The sequence below is a fragment of the Carcharhinus amblyrhynchos genome, chromosome 19 (assembly GCF_965287045.1).
Source record: "Carcharhinus amblyrhynchos chromosome 19, sCarAmb.v2.hapA, whole genome shotgun sequence".
NCBI lineage: Eukaryota > Metazoa > Chordata > Chondrichthyes > Carcharhiniformes > Carcharhinidae > Carcharhinus > Carcharhinus amblyrhynchos.
In genome coordinates, this window is record NC_137342.1 from 35036854 (window position 1) to 35061080 (window position 24227).

Here is a 24227-nt window from a genome sequence, read left to right on the forward strand (position 1 = left end):
TGGACTACCGCTTGTCATTGCAGATTCCACATTCTGATCAATCTCTGGGTAGAGACGTTTATCTTGAATTCACTATTAGATTAGTGACAAGATTGTATTTATAGACAATAGGCTGGTCTCTCCCCAAAGTGGAAACATCTCCACATCTACCCTATCAAATCTGTTCATTATCTTAAAGGTCTTCATCAGGTCAACCCATAGCCTTCTCTTTTTAAGTATGAAGAGCCTCAGCCTGTTCACTTTTTCCAGATGGATATAACCTCTCAGTTCTGGTAACATTAATCTTTTCTGCATTTTCTCCAGTGCTCCTCTAATCTTGTTATCATATGGAGACCAGAACTGTTTACGGTTCCAAGTGTAGTCTAACCAAGGTTCTGTCTCTTCCTCTGGGACAGTGACTGACCTGGATGTGAAGTTCCACTATCGGGGCAAACAGATGGGATCGTTAATCACCGTCAGCAACCCTCATGGCTGCCGCCTGTACTATGGGGACCTAGGCCCTATCCCAGACCAAGTGGAGCTCTTTGGACCCATCACCCTGGAGCAAGTCCGGTTCCCCAGCACGGACCAGGTCTCTCATGAGAAGCAGCGATTTTACACCAATCACTTGCTGGATGTCATGGACCGAGGTTTGATCCTGGAGATCCATGGGCAGGATATTTATGCCATCCGCCTGTGCCAGTGTAAAGTGTTCTGGTCTGGGCCCTGCGCTGTTGGAGCACCAGGACCTAACCCCCTTGAGAGGGAGAAGAAGATCAAACTCTTCAGTTTGGAGAACTTCCTCAGTGGTGAGTTAACCAATTGATTTGAATGATTGTTTTATTTTGTGTGTCTGGAAAAAGATCAGGGATGTGGTTCTGACAATTGACTGTTTCCCATTTTGGGCACAGTATCTATATCAAGCAATCCCAGCTCAGGTATAATGTGATTAAATACAATGTAAAAATCACTCATTCAGGCCCAATCTCAGAAGAATGTTCCCAAACAAATCTTTGTATTCAGCTCTTCCCACACCGGGTTGTCCAAAAGCTTTCCAGCAATGCAATACTTATTTTGAAGTTTAGTCATTGTTGTAATGCAGAAAACACAGAAACCAATTTTCTCATAGTAGGCTTCCACAAACAGCAATGTGATGATATGATAACCTGCTTTTTAATTATGGTGATTGGGGGGCGTAAGCACTGGCCAGACCACTGAAGGAAACTCACCTTCTCTATTCAGAATAGTGCGTAGGATCTTTTATTTTCACTTGAACAGACAGGCACACCTTCAGTTTAATACCTCACCTGAAAGGTGACAATAACAACTTCCATTTATATAGCACCTTTCACGTAGTAAAACAAGAGCAATTACTACAAAGATTTTGATACTGTTATATCAGGAAATATGGTAGAACTTGGTCAAAAGTAAGCTTTAAGGAACATCTTAAAGGGCAAGAGAGAGATAGAAAGACAGAGATTTAATGAGAGAATTCCAGGCTTAGGGCCAGGACAGCTGAAGGCACACCCACCAATGACCAAAGAAAATTGGAGACACATAGAGACCAAAACTAGTAGAGCACAAAAATCTCAGGATATTGGAGCTGGAGGAACTTGCAGAGATAGGAAATGACAATATTCATTTGTGGGACATAGGCACCACTGGCAGGCCAACATTTATTGTCTATCCTTAGTTGTCTGAGGGCAGTTGAGAGTCAACCACATGTTTGTGGCTCTGGAGTCACATATAGGCCAGACCAGGTAAGGACTGCAGATTTCCTGCCCTAAAGGGCATTAGTGAACCGGATGGGTTTCTCTGACGATAGTTTCATGATCAGTAGATTCTTAGTTCCAGATATTTATCTTATTGAATTCAAATTTCACCATCTACCCTAATGGAATTCAAGCCCAGATTCCCAGAACATTAGCTGGGTTTCTGGATTGATAATCTAGCAATAATACCACTAGGCCATCATCTCCCAATACTATTGAGAGATTTGAAGCCACGGATGAGTATTTTAAAATGTGAGTTGCTCCTTCAGTACTGCGTAGGAAGACCCTGTCTAGATTTGTGCTCAGATTTCTGAGTAGAAGATGAATCCATAATCTTCTGACTCAGGGCAGCAGCATGGTGGGTGTTACACCTTTAACACAGTACAAGCTTACAATCTCAGATTGCAGCAGCAAGCAAAGGGCATGCTCTAAATAAGGATCTCTAATTGGCAACAAGTTTCATGTCTATACATGGCAGAGAATTTGGTTTACAGGGAACCTCCCTTTCACTATTGACAGGTACCTCGAGCTCCCTGCAAATATCAACCACTCCCAGGAAATCCCTTGCAAATTCACTCTCAGCAATCCTCAAAAATATTGAGGCACTCCTGAGAAATCCTCTGCAGATATTGATTCACTCCTGGCGATCCCCTACAAATCTTGAGTTACTCCCAGGGATTCACTGCAAATATCGAAAATACCCCGAAAATTTCGACTCACTCCCGGGGACTCCCCCGAAAATTTCGACTCACTCCCGGGGACTCCCCCGAAAATTTCGACTCACTCCCGGGGACTCCCCCGAAAATTTCGACTCACTCCCGGGGACTCCCCCGAAAATTTCGACTCACTCCCGGGGACTCCCCCGAAAATTTCGACTCACTCCCGGGGACTCCCCCGAAAATTTCGACTCACTCCCGGGGACTCCCCCGAAAATTTCGACTCACTCCCGGGGACTCCCCCGAAAATTTCGACTCACTCCCGGGGACTCCCCCGAAAATTTCGACTCACTCCCGGGGACTCCCCCGAAAATTTCGACTCACTCCCGGGGACTCCCCCGAAAATTTCGACTCACTCCCGGGGACTCCCCCGAAAATTTCGACTCACTCCCGGGGACTCCCCCGAAAATTTCGACTGTTCTCAGTGATCACAGGCAGAGTATAACTTACAATAGCTTCTCTTCCTGCTTCTACACTTTTAGGTGTGGTGTCCCCCAAGGGTATATTCTTGATTTCTCTTCCACATACTCCCCCCTTGGTGACATCATCCAAAAGTGCAACATTCGTTTTCACATAAAACAGAATATTCTGGAAAATTCAGCAGGCCGGGAGAGAGAGAAACACAGTTGATGTTTCAGATCAATGACCTTTCATCAGAACTGGGAAAAGTTGGTGACGTAACAGGTTTAACTGTAGTGTAGAGGCAGGGAAAAGCTATGTTAATTTTTATGTATGCTGGCAAAACCTGGCTCCACTTCACCACTATTTTGTCACAATTCTTCCACTACTGCTAAATTACCAGGCGACCAGTACTGGATGATTAGGAATTTCCTCCAATATTGGTGAGACCAAAAACATTGAGTCTGATTTTTAATTCTGTGGAAGTGGATGGGTCTTGAATTACTTAAAATCTTTCGGCTCCCGCTACAAACTTGGTTCCCTCCAGCCACTGACTCCATTCTTCTCTCTTGCAACTGTCAAAGAATAGTATTGCACAGGAATACCAAGCCTGCACCAACACATGACGCCTTTCTAAGCTAAAGATCTTTTGCCTCAATGTGGTCCATATCTCTTTATTCCTGCTGTATTTATGTATCTGTCAAGATGACTCTTAACATTGCTATTGTATCTGCTTCTACCACTTCCTCTGGCTGTGCATTTCAGGCACTTAACACCCTCTGTGTAAAAAAAAAACTTGCCCCTCATATTTCTTTTAAACATTCCCCCTTTTACTTTAAATAAATGTTCCCTAATAATTTATATTTCTACCCTGGGAAAAAGGCTCCAACTATCTGACTGGTGGACACTGAACTTGACCATTTACATATTTGATTCCTGTGATGAGCTTCCGACCACATCCTCTGTAACATCACCCAGTCTCCATCCCTCCCTCAGCTGCTGCTGCTGAAACCTCAAGTATTTGTTACCTCCACATTAACCATTCCAACATAATCCTGGCCAGCCTTCCACAGTTTATCCTCCATAAACTTGAGGTAATCGATAACTGTGCTGCCCGTGTCCAGTTAATCTATTATCCCTGTGCTTGTTGACCTACACAGGCTCCCAGTTAAACAACAACTGGATTTTAATATTTTCATCCTTGTTTTCAAATCCCTTTATGGCCTTGTCCTCCAGTTCCACAAAGCTCCAAGATATCTGCACTCCTTGAATTCTAGTGTCTTCATCACAAGTGTTTTCTTCCTCCACGGCCTTTTCTTCTTCAGTAAATATTGACAAGCTCCCAGGATCCCCTGTAAATGACAAACGATGGTAAGCTTGTTCAAAGAGGCAGGATTTACCATGTGTCTTGAGGAGGAAAGATGGTTTAGTGAGAGGATTCCAGTGCTTAAGGCTCAGACAACTGAAGGCATGGCCACATTGTTGGAACAATTAAAACTGTGTATGCACAAAGAGAGCAAATTGGAGGAGCAGAGAGATCTGAGAATGCTATGGGTTAGAGTAGGTAGTATGAAATGAGAAGGGGCAGACCATTATGGAATTTGAAACCAAAGAAGGGAAGTTTAAAGTAAACAAATACAGTTTTAAAAACATTTCTCCTTTCCATGTTGTCCCTTCCTTACACAGAATTGATAATGTACCAGAAAGGACAGACTAGTGTTGCCCCGCTCTACGAGATCCAGCTCTGCTTTGGTGAGGAATGGCCAGATGGTAAACCCAAGGAAAAGAAGCTGATCATGGTGCAGGTAACAGGGCAAAATAGATGGGGCAAGGTGGGTGGTCTGCAACTCTGAGTTGGGCACCCAGTGGATCCTATTGCTGTTTGCTGAAATCTCTGGGTTTGTACACAAAGAATGGCCCCTTAAGTGGGGTATCGGGAAGCTGTTGTCATCTTAGAATGGATACCTCCCAGGGGAGCATCCCATTATATGGACACTGTCTCCATGAGGAATCCCATAGTGGACATCCTTCCCAGGGAAGATTTTGAGTTCTAATTTCCCTACTCATGAGGGATCCTGTGACACATTCCTCTTTACATGGGCGGGTCCATTGTTTAAAAGCAAGAAACAATCTTCAGTCCAGAACAGTTTGCTACTTATAATGGTGCTGTGCTGATGAATTGGCCACTTAAGAGTGTCCCAGTGGTGAGATTCCTGCTGCAAAAGAAGTCCTGATATAAATCTATCTTATGGTTTTGACATTCGATCTTTTCCTATTCCCTGGGCTGATTCAGGTGATTCCAGTTGTGGCTCGCATGATGTTTGAGATGTTTTCGGGGGAGTTGTCATTCGACAGTACGAGTATCCGTCTGCAGATCTCAAATCCGGACCTTAAGGACAACGTAGTGTTTCAGTTTAAAGAACTCCACCGGTTACTTCAGTCCCAACAGAGCCAGGGACAATGGCCGATGCAGCCCGCCAACCTACAGTGAAGTTACAAAGCACACAGCAGTGTAACCTTAAACTTCCCAGAATGCTGCTGTGTTTCTCAGACTGGGGCTCTAAATCTGCTGCTGATGTCCTTTGAGGAGGAGACTTGAGAGTTCGAGCCAAGGCAGACAATAAGACAAACCCTAGACTTTTATGCTCTCAATGTGAAACTTGGAGTAGAAGTGTTCAAGACAAATGAGCTCCTCTTATTCCCTTAGCATGGATTTTTACATTTGCCTTTTTATTATTACCTTCTCTTCAAAGGCTGCTTCATCCTGCTTCTGTCAGATTGCAATACCATGGAGGGCATAACAACTGCTCAGAGACAACTCCTTAATCCTAACTAAAAGCACCTGTCAGTAGTTTTAAGGCTCACAGCTGTGTGTCTAGAGATGACTAACTCCTTTTTATTTAGCGATCAGAACTCACTGTGTGTACATATTGCAATCTTTTAAACTTTGAAGATGATGAGAATATATTTCACATCACAGAATGCTGACTGTATCCTCCAGAGGGGATTCCCTGTATACCACTCATTGTGTAACCAATGGTGGTTGCTACTGTTACAATCATTGGTTTGGTTGGGATATGAGAACGTCCAGAGTTGCTAACAGCAGAATTTTTCTCCGTGTCCGTTCACAGTGCCATTCCCCTGCACTCTCCACGTTTTGTTTGCAATGCTTCTGCAATATAAATTTTTTTTTTAAGTGCTTTTGTACTTTTTTGTTGATTAGTGTGTTGATAAATTTAGAACTTCAGGATTATTTATGTCTTTTATGATCCTGATCCAGACGCACAAATGCTTGGTCCGATCTGGTTAGAGACTAGTAACATTTCTTTCGAAGTAGACACAGTTTGAGATCTAGGACACTTGTTAAGTGAAAAAAGCCACAAGATTCCACAGGTCTTGAACAAACTTAGGGAAGTAAAAAAGAACTATATTTGCTTATGCTCGAACATTCAGAATGAACTTGAGACAAGTTAAACAGTCAGCAATCAAATACCCCAACGTGCGCGTCTGATGTGGTCAACAAATCCCATGGATTTCTCAGGAACCCACCCAAATGTCAGATCCAACAAACTCGGCTTCCACAAGGGATAGAACTTCTGCACTTTTGAAGAGCTAGCCTTTGAACTCCTTCAAAGCCACTTCAATTCGGACTGCCTCAATGGCTGCTTCATTCCAAGGGTTTTCAATCTTACCTCCTGAGACTAGATTCCCCTGGTTCCTCAGCCTGCCCTCCAGCCCTTAATTACTGATAAGCTCTCTGTGTTTCTCCCAAACCCCATCTATCTGGAATCAGCCAACTCAGCTCCCCACAGCTGATAACAGGATTCCAGCTGTATGAAATTGGCCACTATTTTCAACTGCCTCTGGCCACTCTGCCTGACTGAAAAAGACTGACTCTTCAACAGAGTGGGATGACCTAGTCAACTCTCTCAGAAGACCTGACTCTTTTACTGGGCAGGCACAAATGTAACAAGCATAGGAAAATCCTAAACTTAAAATGTTACCATGTCCACAGGCTGCTAGCTTACCCAGCACACATGGACACAGATTCTATCACACTCCAAGGTAAATGTACGTGGAATCACGATTGTGGAGGCAGTGAATGCAGCTAATCAACTTTTGTACTGGCTTGACAGACCTGCCTTTCAGGGAATGGTTGCCATCAGTGGTACTATCTGAATGGTGAGACTCACTCACAGTTAAAAAACAGTCCCAGATGTTGTCCTTCCAATCATGGAATGTGTCTAGAGAGAGCATTTGGAGCTGTATAACACTTGGATACGGTACAGGCGAATACAAGTCAGTCATTGTGCAACATTAGGTACAATAGTGGTGAGCTGTCAGTGTGTAACACTGACATACAGAACTAGTGGGCACAGTTGTATCCCTGTAATTTGGGTGTCAGTCTTGCACTATATAACACTGATTTACAGAACAGGTAGCTCCAGCTCCCTCATCCCAATTCCATTCTAGTAAATCACTTCTGTGCTATCTCCAAAATTTTGACATTCTTCATAGAGTGTGGTGCCCAGAATTAAAGATACTACTCCAACTCAGCTCTTGTCAGTGATTTATTTGGCTTTATCTGCTCCTTGTAGGCCTTTCAAATCTGTTTTGCATTCGGGGAATTCTTAAAAAAGAAGGAAGTTAAGTGTTGTTACTTACGTATCGGGTCCTTTTCTCGTACTAAAAAAGAATTTCTCTTAATTCATTTTGTTTCGACCTACGCTACTACTGTTTGGAAGATTCTAGAGCAAAAATTGAGGGCAGGCACTGTGCAGACAGTTAGTGTGATTGCTTCAATCTTAACCTCTTCTGCAGGATTAGATATTTTGCAGACTGTTACACAGTGCAACTCGTTCTGTTAAAGGAGCTTCTAATTTTGTAGGATTGCACACAATGCACAGAAACATTGGTACCAGCCAACTTGTGTGTTTGACCCATTTCTGTTCACTATCACAACAATGTGGAATGTTCATTATTATGTGCAACACATGAAGACAATTTTAACTTTGGATTGACTGATTTACACTTCATTAGCTTTAACTGGTGGGTTGACAGTTCTTACCTGATCCAGGGTTGCATGATGTTATTGGGGAATTTTGGGGTGGGTGAATGTCACCAAGGATTATCATCCTGCGGATCCCCAGCTGCCAGATACACGATCAATATTGTCTGAACTTCATAAAATATCTAACTAGCTGAGGAACAGGGCCTCAGCATTGCCTTGGGCAATGAGTTAGTTGTGTATTCACAGAAACAGGCACCTCTTGTATTTCAGGTTTGATCAGTGATTAAAATAAAGTTTTGACAATGATCTGACAGACAAGGAGTGTGGAATGTGATGTCTAGTTGTTAGTTAGCCAACTGTACCCCCTATTTTTACATATTACTGGCAGTGCAGTATTATCACACCCTGAGGATTGTACATAATAGTATAAAGTAGTGCTGTAAAGGAGCCATCCATAAATTTACCCACAAGTTAATGTCCCCCCACCCCTCCCCCCCAGGAGGTGTTTTTGCAGATATAATTGGGTTTGATATATGATTGCTGGTTGCAGTTCCTGGCCCCTCACTGTAAGGAGCATTATAGTGACAATAAAAGGGGACAGTAAAGAGGATAATAAGAGGGGGAGGTTGAGGAAAAGAAACAGAAAGCATGATGTCTAGGTATGATCACTAATGGGGTACAAATGTACATTTTCTTACAAAACACATCAAATAGAGCAGTGGCACAGTCTGCCTGCTGTGTAGGCACAGAGTCCACTGCTAGATTTACAGTGCATTTTTTTGGCTATCTCAGGTATACACCTAAAACAAGTGTTAATTGGGGGCCTAATAGCTGTTGAAAAGTTTCTGGGAGAAATGAGTTGTTAAGCAGGGAAGATGGCTGAGATTTTCTTGTTAAGAATCTCAAATAGTTATAAAATTCAAAATAACACCAACTCCTTATATTGATTTGAAAATTGATTTGACTGTCCTCCATCTTAAAGAATGCAATAAGCATAATGCAGCATAGAGAGATTGCTTTGATTCTGAAAGAACAAATGCAGTTATCCCCTATAGCCATTCCCCTGTAAAACAGATATCTCATTTTGGATACCATTGGGGATAATGGCCTCTCGGGAAACACAGTAAGAAATTTCACAACACCAGATTAAAATCCAACAGATTCATTTGGTAGCACAAGCCACAAGCTTTCAGAGCACTGCCCCTTCATCAGATGATAGATAGGTGTTTGCAGTCACAGAAGCAAGACTCCAGGATGGTATGTTGCCTCCTTGATGCTTGGATAAAGGATGTCTCAGAGTGGTCAAAGAACATTCTGGAGGGGGAAGATGAACAGCCAGTGGTCATTGTACACATCAGTACCAAATGACATAGGTAAAGAAAGTGATGAGGTTCTAAAAGCCAAATATTGGGAATTAGGAAGTAAGTTGAAAAGAAGGACCTCAAAGGTAGTGATCTCAGGATTGCTACGAGTGCCACATGCAAGTCAGAGTTGAAACACCAGGATATATCAGATGAATATGTGGCTGGAAAGATGATGCAAGGGGGAGGGTTTCAGATTCCTGAGACATTGGGACCTGTTCTCAGGAGGTAGGACCTATACAAAGTGGATGGGTTGCACCTGGGCAGGACCCAGGACTGATGTCCTGGGGCAAGTATTTGCTAGTGTGTTTAAGGAGTGTTTAAACTAGAATGGCAGAGGAATGGGAACCTAAGCAGGGTGACAAGTGAAAGGAACAGGAACAGCAGTAAAAAAAAATGCAAAACAGTAGATCGAGTATTCAAGGACAAGATGCAAATTGGGCCACAGTACTAAGAAAAATTAGGACGACTAAAAATGGCAAAAAAAAGGCAAGTCTAAAAGCTTTGTATCTTAATGCATGAAACATTCAGAATAAGGGAGATGAATTGATGGCACAAATCAAGCTAAATGGCTATGATCTCATAGACATTATGAAGATGTGGTTAAAAAGAAATCAAAACTGGGACTTAACATTCAGGGACATTTGACCTTTTGGCTAGACAAAAGATAGTGAAGTAGCACTGCTAATAAGAGTTGAAATTAGGTCAGTTGTGAGAGACTACACTCAGATGATGTTCAGTCCATATGGGTGAAGGTAAAAAGCAGCAAGTGAAAGAAGACATAATAGTGTATAGACCCCCAAACAGTGTCTCTGCTGTAAGGGTATGAATCATCAAATAATAAAAGCACATACAAAGAGTAGAGAAATAATTTTGGGTGACTTTAATCTTCATGCTGATTGGGTTAATCAAGTTGGAAAGGGTTGCTATGACAATGATTTCATACAGTGCATTAGCAATAGTTTCGTAGAACAATATGTCATGGAGACAACCAGGGAACAGGCTATGAGGCAGGTTTAATAAATGACTTCAAGTAAAAGATCCACTAGCAAGTGATCATAGCATGATAAATTTAATATCCAGTTTCAGAGTGAGAAACTTGGGTCAGAAACAACTATTTAACTTAAAGAGAATTACAATGAAGTGAGGTTAGAGTTAGCCAAAGTATACTAGGCAGATAGATTAGCAGACAAGACAGTAAGCAAGCAGTGGCAAATACTTAAGGAGGTAATTCATGACTCTCCCAATCTTTCCTCCTTACTGGGATATATAAGAGGAATAAACCAACCATGATGACCCAAGGAAGTTAAGGAGAGTATGAAGTTGAAAGAAAAGCATACAAGGAGACAAAAGTCAATGATAACCCCAAAGACTGGGATAAATTCAAAATCCAGCAAAGAATTCAAAAGATAATAAGGAGAGAAAATAAACTTCGAGGGCAAACTAGCAAGGAATGTAAAAACTGACGAGAGCTTTTTTAAACATATAAAATGAGTGAGAAGTCAAGGTGACCATAGGCCCTTTAGAAAATGAATCTGGGGAGACAGTTATGAGGAACAAGGAAATTGCATAGGAATTAAACAGATATTTTCCATCCATCTTTATGGATTCGCCCCATGGTATTACAAGAACCAGTACACTCTGATTTCTCTTGATCCTATAAATATTTTAGTGTCACAAGTAGATTTGCAATGAAGCTACTGTAGCTGGATGGCCATAAAACATTAGATAGGGGTCATGGGTAGAGAGGTGGACTGGTGGTGTTGAGATAGCGGCGTGGGCTCGTTGGGCCGAAGGGCCTGTTTTCTGGGCTGATTTTGTTCTTTTTTCTCTTTTAAAGGCAGATCAGTCCCCTGGCCCTGATGACTTACATAATAGGATCCTAAAATAAGTAGCTAGAGATTGTGGATGCATTGGTTGTAATTTTTCAAAAATCCTTGGATTCTGGAGAAATATTGGAGGATTGGAAAACTGCCAGTGACACCTCTTTTTTTCCAAATATAGGATAGCAGTGCTAGAAATGATTCTGCTTTTGATCTTAAGACATATTTTTTGTTTCTTTACTTATCTCATTACTGTCTCCTTTTACCTTGCACCGTGTAGTCTGTCATTTAAAACACTCAGACCTTTTGTTTTTTTCTGTCTTATGCCTCTGTGCTTAAAGCCTGTTACATTTTCCAGTTCAGACGAAGGGTCACTTTTTTTATATATGAAACATTAACCGTTTCTCTCTCCACAGATGTTAACCTGTTCAGCCAAGTATTTCTAGCATTTTTTAAATACTTAATATCAAGTCACTGCTTATTATCTGCAATATTCTTCCCAATCTTGACTTTACCACTCTTCTCACTGCAGCTCAGCTGCCTCTCTACCCATTGTATAAGAAACAATGTCTGCAAGAGGAATAAGATGCAGATTATTCCTAACTTACAATATGCAGAGAGCAAACTCTTACATCCCATCAACCTGAGCTAGGCTTGAAATCACAATGAAATGACAATGATTAGCCTACTGCAATAAACAGACTATCTCAAATGTCTCCCTTTTTTGGAAGAAAACAAGTCCAACTTTCCTTCACGACTTGCTATGAGAAAGATGACACTCACAATCTTAGTCGCTTTCACTGTCCTTTCTGTTTAAAAAGTCTTAACATTTCTGAAGAGAAAAACTAAAGCAGGGAAGTGAAATTTCTGTCATAAGGAAGTGTCAACCTGTTCCTGATCTGAAAAAAAGACACCCTTCACCAGCTCAGTGACTCATGAGCAAGTCTGATGCATGCGTATGGTGCAGCACCCTGGAAGGGAGGGGGGAGGTGTATGAAGGATCCTTATTGAGGTTCTTCCCTTGGCGTAGTCCTTCCCAAAGTGATTCACAAACTGGTGGAGGTGGATTTCCCAACCGCCACACTTCAACAAAGGGGCCAGTGGTTAACCTTCTATGAATGCTGTGGGTGTGTCAGTTAGGTTTGAAACTAATATAGCAATGCCTAGGTCCAGCCGGAAGCTGCAAGGTCACATTGAGACGCTTGTTAAAGTCTTTAGCGGGTGGTGAGACAGTGGAGTTTGTTCTCATCTGATACAATTGAGGTGAATAGCATCAATGCATTTAAGGGAAAGCTACATGTGTATGTGAGATAGAAATGGATTTACGGATATGTTACTAAGTTAGAGGAGGCTTGTGCAGAGCAAAAGCACCAGTACAGATTAGTTGGGCTGAATGACTTGTGTTCTGTGCTGTAAACTCTATGGAAGCTGTTGCTACCTGAACTTTCACTATAAAAACAGCCACACACACACTTATTCATATTCATTTTTTTTAATTGTTCTCGAAATGGTTACAACACCAGACGGAACAGCACTTGCACACCCTCATTCCCCCCCGCACTACCCTCCCCACCCCCTCTACAGAGATTCCTGCCCCCATCCCCACCCGCCCAGCTCAACAGTGCTATTCTGGTATGTTTCTGTAACAGCCACTGTCCACCCGCCCCTTCACTCGTTTTTTTATTCTGACCTGTTATTCAGTCTCAGTCAAAATCTTCACAACCAATGGAGGTGAAACTCTTCCACCCCTCCCTCCTCACTAAGGTCGGACTCAGATCCACAACTCCACGTCCCAGAGATCCATGGCTCCGTTTTAGGAATTCTGGATTTTTTGTGTGTTTTTTTATTAATGCTCTTCCTAATTTTTTTTTAAGTTGTGACACAGCTGAGGTTACAAAGCTCATTCTGTCCTTTTGTCCATTAAACATGAACACTAAATATGATTTTCATTTTAAAAATCATTAAGAAAGTCTCTTGTGCTATGCACAATAATTCCCCCTGCCCCAGCCTACCCACCCCACCCAAAAAATAAACAAAACAAACTCCTCCCTGAAGGAACTCTGGCTGATTTAAAAGCTGGTTTATTCCAGATCCTTCTTTTACATACAAGCTCGAGGCAATTGAATTTCTGCCACCAGTCATTTTGGCTGCTGTTCTTTCATGCTGTCGATCCCCTGTTGAAGCCATCTTGATGCCGGGAGGGGGACAAAAATCCTGGGTCTCCCCCATCCCTTGCAAGCCCTGATGCACAATGCCAGGGAAGCGGCACCCATGTGGCGTTATGCAGTAGGGCGTTTGGCACTTCTCTCCCAGGCTACAGACCTCTGCTTGTGATTGTTTGTCCCATTTGCTCTCGCTGGGACCCGGCCATGGCATTTTGGGTTTTATTTTGATTTGCATTTCTGGTCTTTTGTTTTGAGACACAGTCCTCTGTGGAAAGAATAAACAACAACTTCAGGAAAGCTTGCAAAAGAACTTTTAAATATATACTGAGTGGAATTGAATAATATGCCAACTCCAAAGGCAGCATGTTAGATTTCACACGGACGCCGATGACACACTCACCATCACCTTTCTGATAATTTAGCCGCAGTGGAGTTCACACTAAATATCCAACATAAATACTGGACAAACAGAAATTTCCTCTGATCAAGTGCTGGTAAGACTGAAGCCATTGCTCTCTGCTCCTGAAACAAACTCCATCCTCAGCTACTGACTCCAACCCCGATCATGGCAACTGTGAGGCTGGTGACTAGTGGGGTGCCCCAGGGGTCGGTGCTGGGGCCTCAGCTATTTACCATTTATATAGATGATCTGGAGGAGGGAACCGAGTGCAGGGTGTCGAAATTTGCTGATGACACCAAGATTGGGGGAAAGGCAAATTGTGCGGAGGGTGTGGAGAGTCTGCAGAAGGATCTAGATAGGCTGGGCGAATGGGCCAGGAAATGGCAAATGGAATTTAATGTTGGCAAGTGTGAGGTGGTCCACTTTGGTAGGAAGAATGGTAGGAAGGACTATTACTTACGTGGCGAAAAACTGCAGCAGGCGACGGTGCAGAGGGACCTCGGGGTCCTTGTGCATGAGTCGCAAAAACCCAGCTTGCAGGTGCAGCAGGTGGTCAGGAAGGCGAATGGGATGCTGGCCTTCATAGCGAGGGGGATTGAATATAAAAGTAGGGAGGTCTTGCTGCAGCTGTGTAGGGCATTGGTGAGGCCGCAGCTGGAGTACTGTGTGCAGTTTTGGGCGCCGCATCTGCACAAGGATATTTTGGCCCTGGAGGGAGTACAGAGGAGGTTTACTAGGCTGATACCGGAGTTGAGGGGATTGAGCTATGAGGAGAGGCTGAATAAACTAGGCTTGTACTCGTTAGAGTTTAGAAGAATGAGGGGAGATCTCACTGAGACGTATAAGATGATGAATGGGATGGATAGGATAGAGGTGGAGAGACTCTTCCCGCTCAAAAAAGACAGTAGGACTAGGGGGCACAGCCTCAAGATAAAGGGGAGGCGGTTTAGAACGGAGTTGAGGAGGAACTTCTTCACTCAAAGGGTGGTGAATCTCTGGAATTCTCTGCCCGTTGAAGTGGTGGAGGCTGCCTCGCTAAATATTTTTAAGAAGCGGGTTGATGGGTTCTTGATAAGAGAGGGGATTAAGGGTTATGGGGAGAGGGCGGGAAAGTGGAACTGATCAGCCATGATCTTATTGAATGGCGGGGCAGGCTCGAAGGGCTAGATGGCCTACTCCTGCTCCTATTTCTTATGTTCTTATGTTCTTATGTAACCAGACTTGTCACAATCTTGGTGTTTTTGACCCCAGAATGAGCTGCTAACCACATACTCACACTGAGACTGCATATTTCCACCTGCATAACAATCAGCTGACTTTGTCCTTGTTCAGCTCATCTACTACTGAAACCCTCATTCATGCCTTAGTATCTTTAACCTCAACTATTGCCCCACATTCTACCATTTGTAAATTTGAGGTCATCCAAAGCTTTGCTACCTGTGTCCTTATTCATATCAAGTCCCATTCACTAATCACCCTTGTGCACACTTATCTACCACACTTCCAGTTAACCAACATCTTGACGTTAAAATTCTCCACCTTTCCACATTCCTTATCTCTATAATCTCCAGCCCCACAATCCTACAATATTTACGCTCATCTAACCCCAATCTTAATTGCTGCCCTATTAGCGGCCATGCTTTCAGCTGCTCAGGCTCCAAGATCTGGAATTTTCTCCCTAAACCTCCCTGCCTCTCTTTCCACTGTTAAAATGTGCTTTAAAACCTATATCTTTGACCATCTGCTCTTTGTGTCAGCATTGCTTCACGTGCTCCTTTGAACCACCATAGGACAATTTTCTGATGTTAACAGCATGATGTAAATACAAGTTGTTGTATTTGCAAATCACTCCCTGCAGGGAAAGAGACATCTTGAAACACCAGGAAAATGAATTGGAAGATACCACACCTAGGGAGAAAGTAGAGGAATAGCTATTGGGGTGGGGTGGGAATGAAAAGGCTGCAGAAGGAGGGAAGGTACAGCTCAGGCTGGTGAGAGAGAAACGATTACCACTGGTGGGATAGGTTTCAGCTGGCAAAATGTTGAGATATTTCTTCCAAAGCAAAGTGCAGGAATGGGTGAGCCCCCCTTCCAACAAATCAACATTTTGAAAAGTGGCAGCGGAGGAGACAAAGGGAGACTCTCTGGTGAGAGCACAGGAAGAGGCACGATAAATATCTCACTGCTCATAATCAGGATGACTGCTATGTGAAATGGGAAAACCGGTGCTGCTGTAAAGTTAGAACAGATCAAATGAAGCAGGCAGCTTCAGACTAACACTGCAGGCAACTGGGGAGAAAGTCTCTAGGTCACTGTTGAAGTTTGTCTCACGAAGAGGAGAAGGCACCTCAGAGTAAAGGCTCTGAAATTGCCCAGTGGTTCAGTGAGGGACTTGCAGATCCCCTAGTTCCTCAACCAAGTTGTCAGACTTCAGGTAGGTTAACTGGGTTATACAATTTGTCTTGGTGGTGGAGAGCTCCGAAGAAGAACATTTTCCAGCACAGCAATTCAGTGAGTCCCTATTGGAAATTGCATGTGAGTGAGGACAACCTGCACTACCTCCAACTGTTCAACCAGGGGGAGAAAGAAAAGCAAAGAGTGTGTGTGGGAGACAGAAAGAGTCAGATGGCTTTAAAATTCTCCTTAAATAAGTGGGAGGAAGACACCTCAGAGGAAGGCATGCAGTCCATAAACCTAGCACGCAATTCATCCCTTTTTTCATCTCCTATTCGATGTGTGGCACAGTGGCAAATACTGCTGCATCACAGCTCCAGGGACCCGGGTTTGATTCCTGGCTTGGGTCACTCTGTGTGGAGTTTGCACATTCTCCCTGTCTCTACGTAGGTTTCCTCCAGTTGCTCCAGTTTCCTCCCACAGTCCAAAGATGTGTAGGATAAGTTGACTGGCCATACTAAATTAACCCTAGTGTCCCAGGATGCGTAGGTTAGAGGGATTAGTGCGGTAAGTATGTGGGGTGACGAGGATAGGTCTTGGGTGGGATTGTGGTTGGTGCAGACTCAATGAACTGAGTGGCCTCTTTCTGCACTGTAGGGTTTTTATGACTATGTGGCTAACACAGGTAAGGCCAGCATCTGTTGCCCATAAATGCTTTTGAATTGAGTGGCTTACTAAGCCATTTCAAATGAGAGTTAACCACATTGTGGAATCACACAATGGGCCAGAAGAGGTAAGGATGGTATGTTTCCACATTAGTGAATCAGGTGGATTTTTACAATAATTGATAATAGTTTAATTGTTACCATTATTGAGCCTAGCTTCCAATTTCAGATTTGTTTCATGAATTAATTGAATTTAAATTCCACCAGCTGCTGTGATAGGATTTGTACCAGTTTCTCCAGAGTATTAACCTAGGCCTCTGGACTACTAGTCCACTGACATTGCCACTACTTCCCACCTTGGAATGATTTTAAGGATCGCATATCCACCTCCCTAAGTAGTGATCTGGGAGATTAAATGACACCAATAAGTTTCCATGGTGATGGAGTGCAAAAAGGAGGGTCACTTTAAAAAAACAAGACAGACCGGAAGCAAGGAAAAATGTCTAATGTTCCAGAGACTCCTTCCTGGTCCCTCAGATAAGAGGCATTAGTCTAATTAGCTAACATCTGCAACTGCATTTATGGACAGCTCTTACCTGGGAGACTGATGCAAGTCATGGATTTGTGAACACAGCTATCGGAAGAGGCGTGTGAAGTCTCTTAAAGCCCAGCAAACTTTCTTACATTCATCAGCACTGCAACAGGTAAAAGAGACACATTTTAAATCAACAGAACACTAGGGTAAAACAACATTGAGCGTGGAGTTAAATTAAACATTGAACATGGTCCATATAAATTAGCAGCACAGAGCAGTAGGTTAAATTAACAGAATACTGGGTTAAAATAACATGGAGAAATGGGCTTCATTAACACTGATCTACATTCATTATATGTCATAGAACCCACGTTAAATTACCAGAGCCCTGGATTAAAATAATACTCTTTTTATCTGGGCTCGCACAATGCATTGACGCACAATCACAAGGTGCCTCAGGGACTGTTAAGATAAGAGGGAAATCACAAAAAGCATTAACTCTATAAATAGGCAAAGGAACTTGTACAAAGGTTCAAAGATGACAAAGCTTCGATTTAAAGAACAGCCAATGCAAGAAAGGCAAGTGTCAGGAACCACCATCACTGACAGTCTTTTCAGTGAATGGGTCTCAACAGAGGTGAACTCATTTTTTGCAAGGATCAATTGCTTCTTCCAGGTGAACCATCTACCCAAGGAGATCACTGCATTTATTTATCAATAGAGAAAATAATCAAAATGGGCAATCTTGTTCTTTTCAATGCTTTTGATTTCCTATTCCGATTTATTTTTCTCCTTTCTCACACTTCTTGTTTGGGGTTCTGTGTTTTTTAGAAGCACTTTGTGGGTACTTCTCAAGTGTGAGGGACAGTGGACTCATCTGCACATGTACTCACTGTCCAGTAGAGAGGGTCACTGGATAGCAGTCAGGAGCTCTGAGTTAAGAAGCCACAATTAGCCAGAATCCAGTGGCTGCACTACTGTACCTAGTCAGACAGATGTTAGCAAACTACACAGTCTAGAATCAAACCTTGGAACTCCGTGCTCTGTGTAATTTAATGAACTGGAGCTGGCATGTCCACCCAGCTGGCCATCCACAGTCTTTGTACAGTTTACTAAGAAAGGGCAATTTGATTGCAAAACATGCTGTACTGAAAAGGAAATCTCAACATAAAGAAGAAATAAAAGCTTTTTGTATGACAGCCCACTTTACAAAAGCCGGCGTCTTTCTCTGTTTAAATTGGCAAGTGCACGAAGGTCACAGAGAAGCAAGTCATGTTTCAACCAATTCAATCACAAATTTCCACAAAATTAAAGTCAAACTGCAGAGAGTGATCATTCACTAAAAATACTTGCCGATTGTCAAACTAGACCCACAGGTGCAAGCTAAAATTTGCTATGATTCACATTTAATGTCTGAATGATCACGCTGCCATGTTTCTGGGTGAGGCTATATCAGGTGTTTAATCACCTTTTTCCTAGTAGTAATGGTCAATCATCTATGATAAGACTGGAGTAAGGGGAGCAAAAAAATAAGATCAATCAGGGTCTCCCCTCTCAATCTCAAATGGTGGCAGTATCCAGCTTAGGTGCAATGCCAAAATTGAAAAATAAGATTGCACAGAAGCACAAACAATCACTGACTCATCTACCCCAGTCAGTTTGCTCAAAATATTAGCAATAATAAAACGTCAATCCATTACAACATCTCCTTTGTTCAGAGTTGAACAATATGGAAAGCAGTTTCAGAGCACTGAGGGCTCAGACAGCACGGGCTGCTGTTTAGCGTCATTCCTGACTCGGAAGTGTGTGAGTACAAAAACTGGTTGTATTGTATGATTCGAGTCAGAACTTGCCCAGTGCCAGCATCTTGTACTGTGCGGAGGCTTAGTAATTGACTTCCACTATAAACAGGTCTGAGCACATCAGTAAGGGTTGTAAGTTTTCCTTCCTTGTAGCTGTTCTTTCTCTGGAAATGGGTTAGGCTGTCTTACATTGCTAGAAAAATTCCAGAAAAATGTTTTGCAATTGGTGAGCTGCAATCTCTGAGCGACACGCTGCCATTTTACTATAGATGTATTAAAAAGACCAGTGGGAGGTAATCTCACCAATTCCAAAGTGTGCTGGCTGCAGACAGCAGGTGTCCCAACACAGGCATTTGTCACCTTCTCAAAATTCACAGTGATCCCATTAGAAAGGGCTGTCTTTGCAAGCTCGTTGAACAGCTCTGCAGACATCTGTTCTCACCTGGTGACTTGCTTGTGGAAGTCAGTCAGCTGCTTGTGTGTTACTGTGATAGCACCCCCTGCTGTTTCTTTAGGTAATGACTTGAGTGAAGCTTCCAACCATCGGCAAAATGTCTGCAGGGGACAAGAGCAAAGAAACACCCAAAGATTTATAGAAAGTCCAAAGAGAAAGCATGAGTGATGAGGATGCGAGTTGGGAAGAGATTAACACCTTAACCAAAAACAGTCTAAATGTCAGACAGATGCTACTTCCTGGTTTATTATAATTGGAATATCATCTTTTTAAAACAGGCAGCATCTCACTGATTGACAGACAGCGCCTTCTTGCATATACAAGGTGAAGAGGAAGGGGGAATGTAGAGATGTTTGGCACACGTGCACAGTCACACATATATTGTGCTTACTCATTCAGACACAACCATACATTAACACACTCGCACACATATACTTCCTCTTAGATAATAGGAGTGCATTTTAACTAAGGACACTGAATAACTTGCAATAGAACCCAGAGGACAGTACCAACATTACACCTGCATTTGTATGCATTCCTGATTCAAGTGTTTGTGAAACTGAGTAACACTGGCAGGAAGTTTGAACATTGTATTTCTGTGCAACATTGGGCTTCAGTAACATTAAAAATTGTAAGGCCTTACAAAATTGAAAAGTTTGCACTCTAGTTAGCTGGTTCTGTGAAATAAAATGAACATATGAATTTCCAGTATTGTTGCACCATAATTTGCAGGTGAGAAAAACATTGCACGCCAAGTGTAATTACCGCAGAGCTGTTTTATCAAAGCATCAGTGGAAACGTGTAAACCCTGCTGAGCCAGCTGTCAATTTGAGAGTGTTTAATGTTTGATGTCTGACTGGCCTTTCAAACCTGGAACTGCCCAGATGGGCAAAATGGAACTTCCCTCTGAGGGAAAGATGCACAGGTTCTACCTGAGTGCATGAACTGCCCAATAGGGACAAGGCAATTGTGCAAAACTGCCCCAGTGCAACAATAACTCTGTGTTATACAGAAAGACTAGGGAAGCTGGTCTTCCTAAAAAAGAGACAGTCATAAGGAGATTTAAAGAGATGTTCAAAATCAGAAAGGATCTTGATAAATTGGGTGAAACTGTTTCCATTGGCAGCTGACTGGGAGTCAGAGAACACAGATTTAAGGTTATCGCTATAAGAATCATCAGGGTTTGGTGGGCGAAATAATGGGAATTTTTTTCAATGTAGTGAATTGCTATGAAGCAGGATGGATTATCTGAAAGGGCAGTGGAAGCAGTTTCAATAATGACTTGCATTAAAACTCAATAAAGATTTACACAGGGTTATGGGGAAGAGCTAGGGAGAGGGACTAATTGAATAGATCTTTCAAAAACCAGCATGGGCACATAGGGCTGAATGGCCTCCTTCCGTGCTGTATGATTCCATGACTGCAAAATGTTAATCAGAGGTCATAGGAAGGGCAGTGAGGGAAACTGAAAGTACCACACCCTGGGAAATGGGGCACTCCATCCTTTCCCACCTCACATTTATTAACAAGATAAAGCCTCCAACTGTTTATTAGATTCAATCTTGACCTTACCGCTCTGTCAACCTGCATGATTTCCCATATAACCTCAGCTAGATCTGGCAAGGTATATGGGGGAAGGCAGAAGCACACAGCCTGGAGCAGTTGGTTGACTAGTTGCTGACCATGCTGGGTCATCACCTGCTTGATCAGCTCTTTCCGAAGTTCAAAGTCATCCTCGTGCTGTGGAAACAAGATCCAATTATTACTATTACTTTGTTTAGGTATTTCAGTCACCGTACTGAGAATGACATGCAGTGGCATGCAAGCCTGGGAGCTTCTCTTTTAAATTCAAAAACCTATTCACAGCCCCAGATACCGGGTTACAGAACAGCAAGAAAAGGTGGAGAGGGTAGCACGGTGGCACAGTGCTTAGCGCTACTGCCTCACCATGCCAGAGACCCAGTTTCAATTCCAGCCCTGACTGTCTGTGTGCAGTTTGCACATTCTCTCCATGTCTGCATGGGTTTTCTCCAGTTTCCTCCCACACTCCAAAGGTGTGCAGATTCAGTGGGTTGGCCATGGTAACTTGTCCTGTAGTGTCTCAAGACATGTAGGTTGAGATATTAGCAGGGTAAATATGTGGGATTGAGGGGAAAGGGCCAGAGTGAGACGCTTTGTCGGAGAGTTGGTGTAGATTTGATGGACCAAATGGCCTCCTTCTGTATTGTAGTGATTCTATGAAAAGGTGGGGCAAAGTCAGGATGCTACAGTTTACACCAAGTTTTGAGTTTCAAAAGTCTGCAGGGTATGACACAAGCTTTGGTTTTGTGGGGCACTGGACTGTGGCAAGATTGGGTTTTAAGAACTTAGAGATTGCATGGGTTAACAACAGGCAAGAGACGAGAGGTCCCAATGTTTTGGAGAAGAATGGGGTTGCGTATGGGATGGGCCAATGATCCTTATTTTGAAAGTTCAGTAATGCAACAGCACTGATATACACCACATGTGGATGTTAGGATGCACATAAATGTACCTCCAGGAAATAGGCAAACAGGAAATCGGCACATAGTGAACGTTTATACAACACACCATCACACTTAGCAAATATTTTAGTCTTTCCCTCATACAAGAACTAGATTGAAATATAGACACAAGCTATACTGTAATGAGAGTAAATTAAGTACTTTACAGGAAAGCTATTTTTTAAAATCAAAAGCATAATGAAATCAGCACATTAAGTTTGGTGACTCAGATGTCAGAAAGTAAGGCTTTTCTTAGCAGAAACAGAAATTTGTACAACAGACATAAATAAATAACCATGTTTCACAAGGTCCCACAATGAATGACCATGGACGTGATGGCCAAGGGATCAATGCTGGCCAGGACCTAGAGTCATTCTCTTACACATGTTCAAATAATGCTGTGGGATCTCGTTCACCTGAACACACAGATACAATGCAATTGCTCACTGCCACTGCCCAGATTGTGCGTTGGAATCTCGGAGAGAGGCCTAAGCCTGCAACTTGATAGCCATTATCAAGTTAAAGATACTCATGCTCTTTGTGTACTCTGGGTTTAGTCATGGAAGAAACTTACGTCTTTGGCAACCCCTGTGTGGATAAGATCCCTCAAGAACTTCATGATGCTGCAGTTAGCATCCCGGTGGTCGAGGATGACGGCTGCAATGGCACAATTCAGAATGTGAATGATGATTTGACTCTGCAGGAGTGTGGTTGGGCTTCGCTGAATAAATCTGTGCAGGGAAAAGAAGGGTAATTCCATAAACATCTGGGAGAAGTACACTTCCAGTTCCCATATTACAAAAAGATAATGTGGCCATTCTAGAAAGAACAAAAAAATCTACAGAAGTGTTACCAATAAGTTATAATTATCAGAAAGAACTGAACACTGGGGGCCTTTTTCTTTAAAAAGAGGCCTGAGCTGTGACCTGTTGAGGTCTTAAATATTATAGAAGGACTTGACATAGAAATATTTTTCGACTTGTTGGATTGATCAAAATCAGCAGACATGACATTTAAGACAGTCACTAATCAGTCCAATAAAGAATACAGAAAAAAATTATTTACTTAGACTGTGGCTAGAATGTGGAACTTCCTACCGCGTGGAGTAATTGAGATTAATAGCATAGATGCATTTAAGAGGAAGCTAAACACAGGAAAGCGAGAAAAATAGAAGGATATGTTGAAACTGTTCAAATACTCATGGAAAAATCCCTATCATTCTAAAAACAAAACTCTTTATTAGTGTGCAGCATCTTCCGAGGGGAAGCTTTACAAAAAGTCTTTGTAAGCTCCACAGATAACAGAGACTCCACAATATCAACCTACACTTATGCCTCCATTATTCAAGCCTGCAATCAAACATTCAAGAGATTAAATTTCCACAGTTTCAGCAGAATGAGAACCAAGTTAACATATAATAATCATTCTAATCTTCAAAACAAAGAACTGGATAAATATCTGATTAGGAACGGATGACTGGAGTTCACTGACACATCAAACCCTATGCATTCATCTGCTATGTAGCAAAATTGCCATGGGGGAGAAGCTAATATTCTTTTTTTAAAAATACAGCAGATTGCTATAATCTTATATCCACTGCCAGGCTGATGGAAGCAGATTCAAGGATATCTTTCAAATATAAAATCTACTTGAAATGGAAACACTTGTAGGATTACGGGGAAAAACCAAGGGAATGGGTTTAATTGAATAGCTCTTTCAAGAGCTGACAGGGCACAATGCATCAAATAGCCTCCTCCTGTGCTGTAGGATTCTCCAAGAGGCACAGAGAAATGATACCAAACAGCAAACACCACTATAACGGAGTGCCATCATGCACAATGTCTCAGCAAATCTTAGTTCTGGTTTATTAATCGAGGAAAAGACTTGAGGAAATTGCAGCCTCCCTCACTCGACTTCCCTACATTAGTTTAGATTTCAGTTTGGTTCAAGGAACATGGGTTTGATGCTGAGGCAGATGAATGGCTGCTGATGGAGTGACTTTGCAGCACAGGATGCGAAGGGCTCAATGCTGATCCTATTCAAAGCCCCATTATCAGTTTTGCAAGCTTTCCTAAGCTTGATGTCTGGTCAGTGCCAAATCAGCTGATTTCTAATGCAGGAGCAGCAGATATTCTTCATAAAAGGATCTTCATGTCCAGGATAGGGAGCACAAAATGACCAGAGATGTCAATCTATGATCAATCTCACTATGCTGTTTACAGGAGTTGA

The 24227-nt window shown here is 42.5% G+C and overlaps 2 protein-coding genes across 2 annotated transcripts in view; one reads left to right on the forward strand and one right to left on the reverse strand.

Moving 5' to 3' along the window:
* LOC145355451 (interferon regulatory factor 6-like) overlaps positions 1-7418 on the forward strand; it is a 46550-nt gene extending 39132 nt beyond the window's left edge. The window contains exons 7-9 of the mRNA XM_080207573.1: positions 396-788; positions 4553-4671; positions 5160-7418. Coding sequence (XP_080063699.1) covers positions 396-788; positions 4553-4671; positions 5160-5357 — 710 coding nt within the window. The 3' untranslated portion in view covers positions 5358-7418. The remainder of the gene's footprint in view (positions 1-395; positions 789-4552; positions 4672-5159) is intronic.
* A 5255-nt stretch (positions 7419-12673) lies between these two features.
* Positions 12674-24227, reverse strand: part of LOC145355452 (transportin-3) — a 72562-nt gene continuing 61008 nt past the window's right edge. The window contains exons 19-23 of the mRNA XM_080207574.1: positions 22573-22729; positions 21049-21216; positions 19465-19577; positions 17282-17380; positions 12674-13491 (exon numbers count right to left, since the gene is read on the reverse strand). Coding sequence (XP_080063700.1) covers positions 17320-17380; positions 19465-19577; positions 21049-21216; positions 22573-22729 — 499 coding nt within the window. The 3' untranslated portion in view covers positions 12674-13491; positions 17282-17319. The remainder of the gene's footprint in view (positions 13492-17281; positions 17381-19464; positions 19578-21048; positions 21217-22572; positions 22730-24227) is intronic.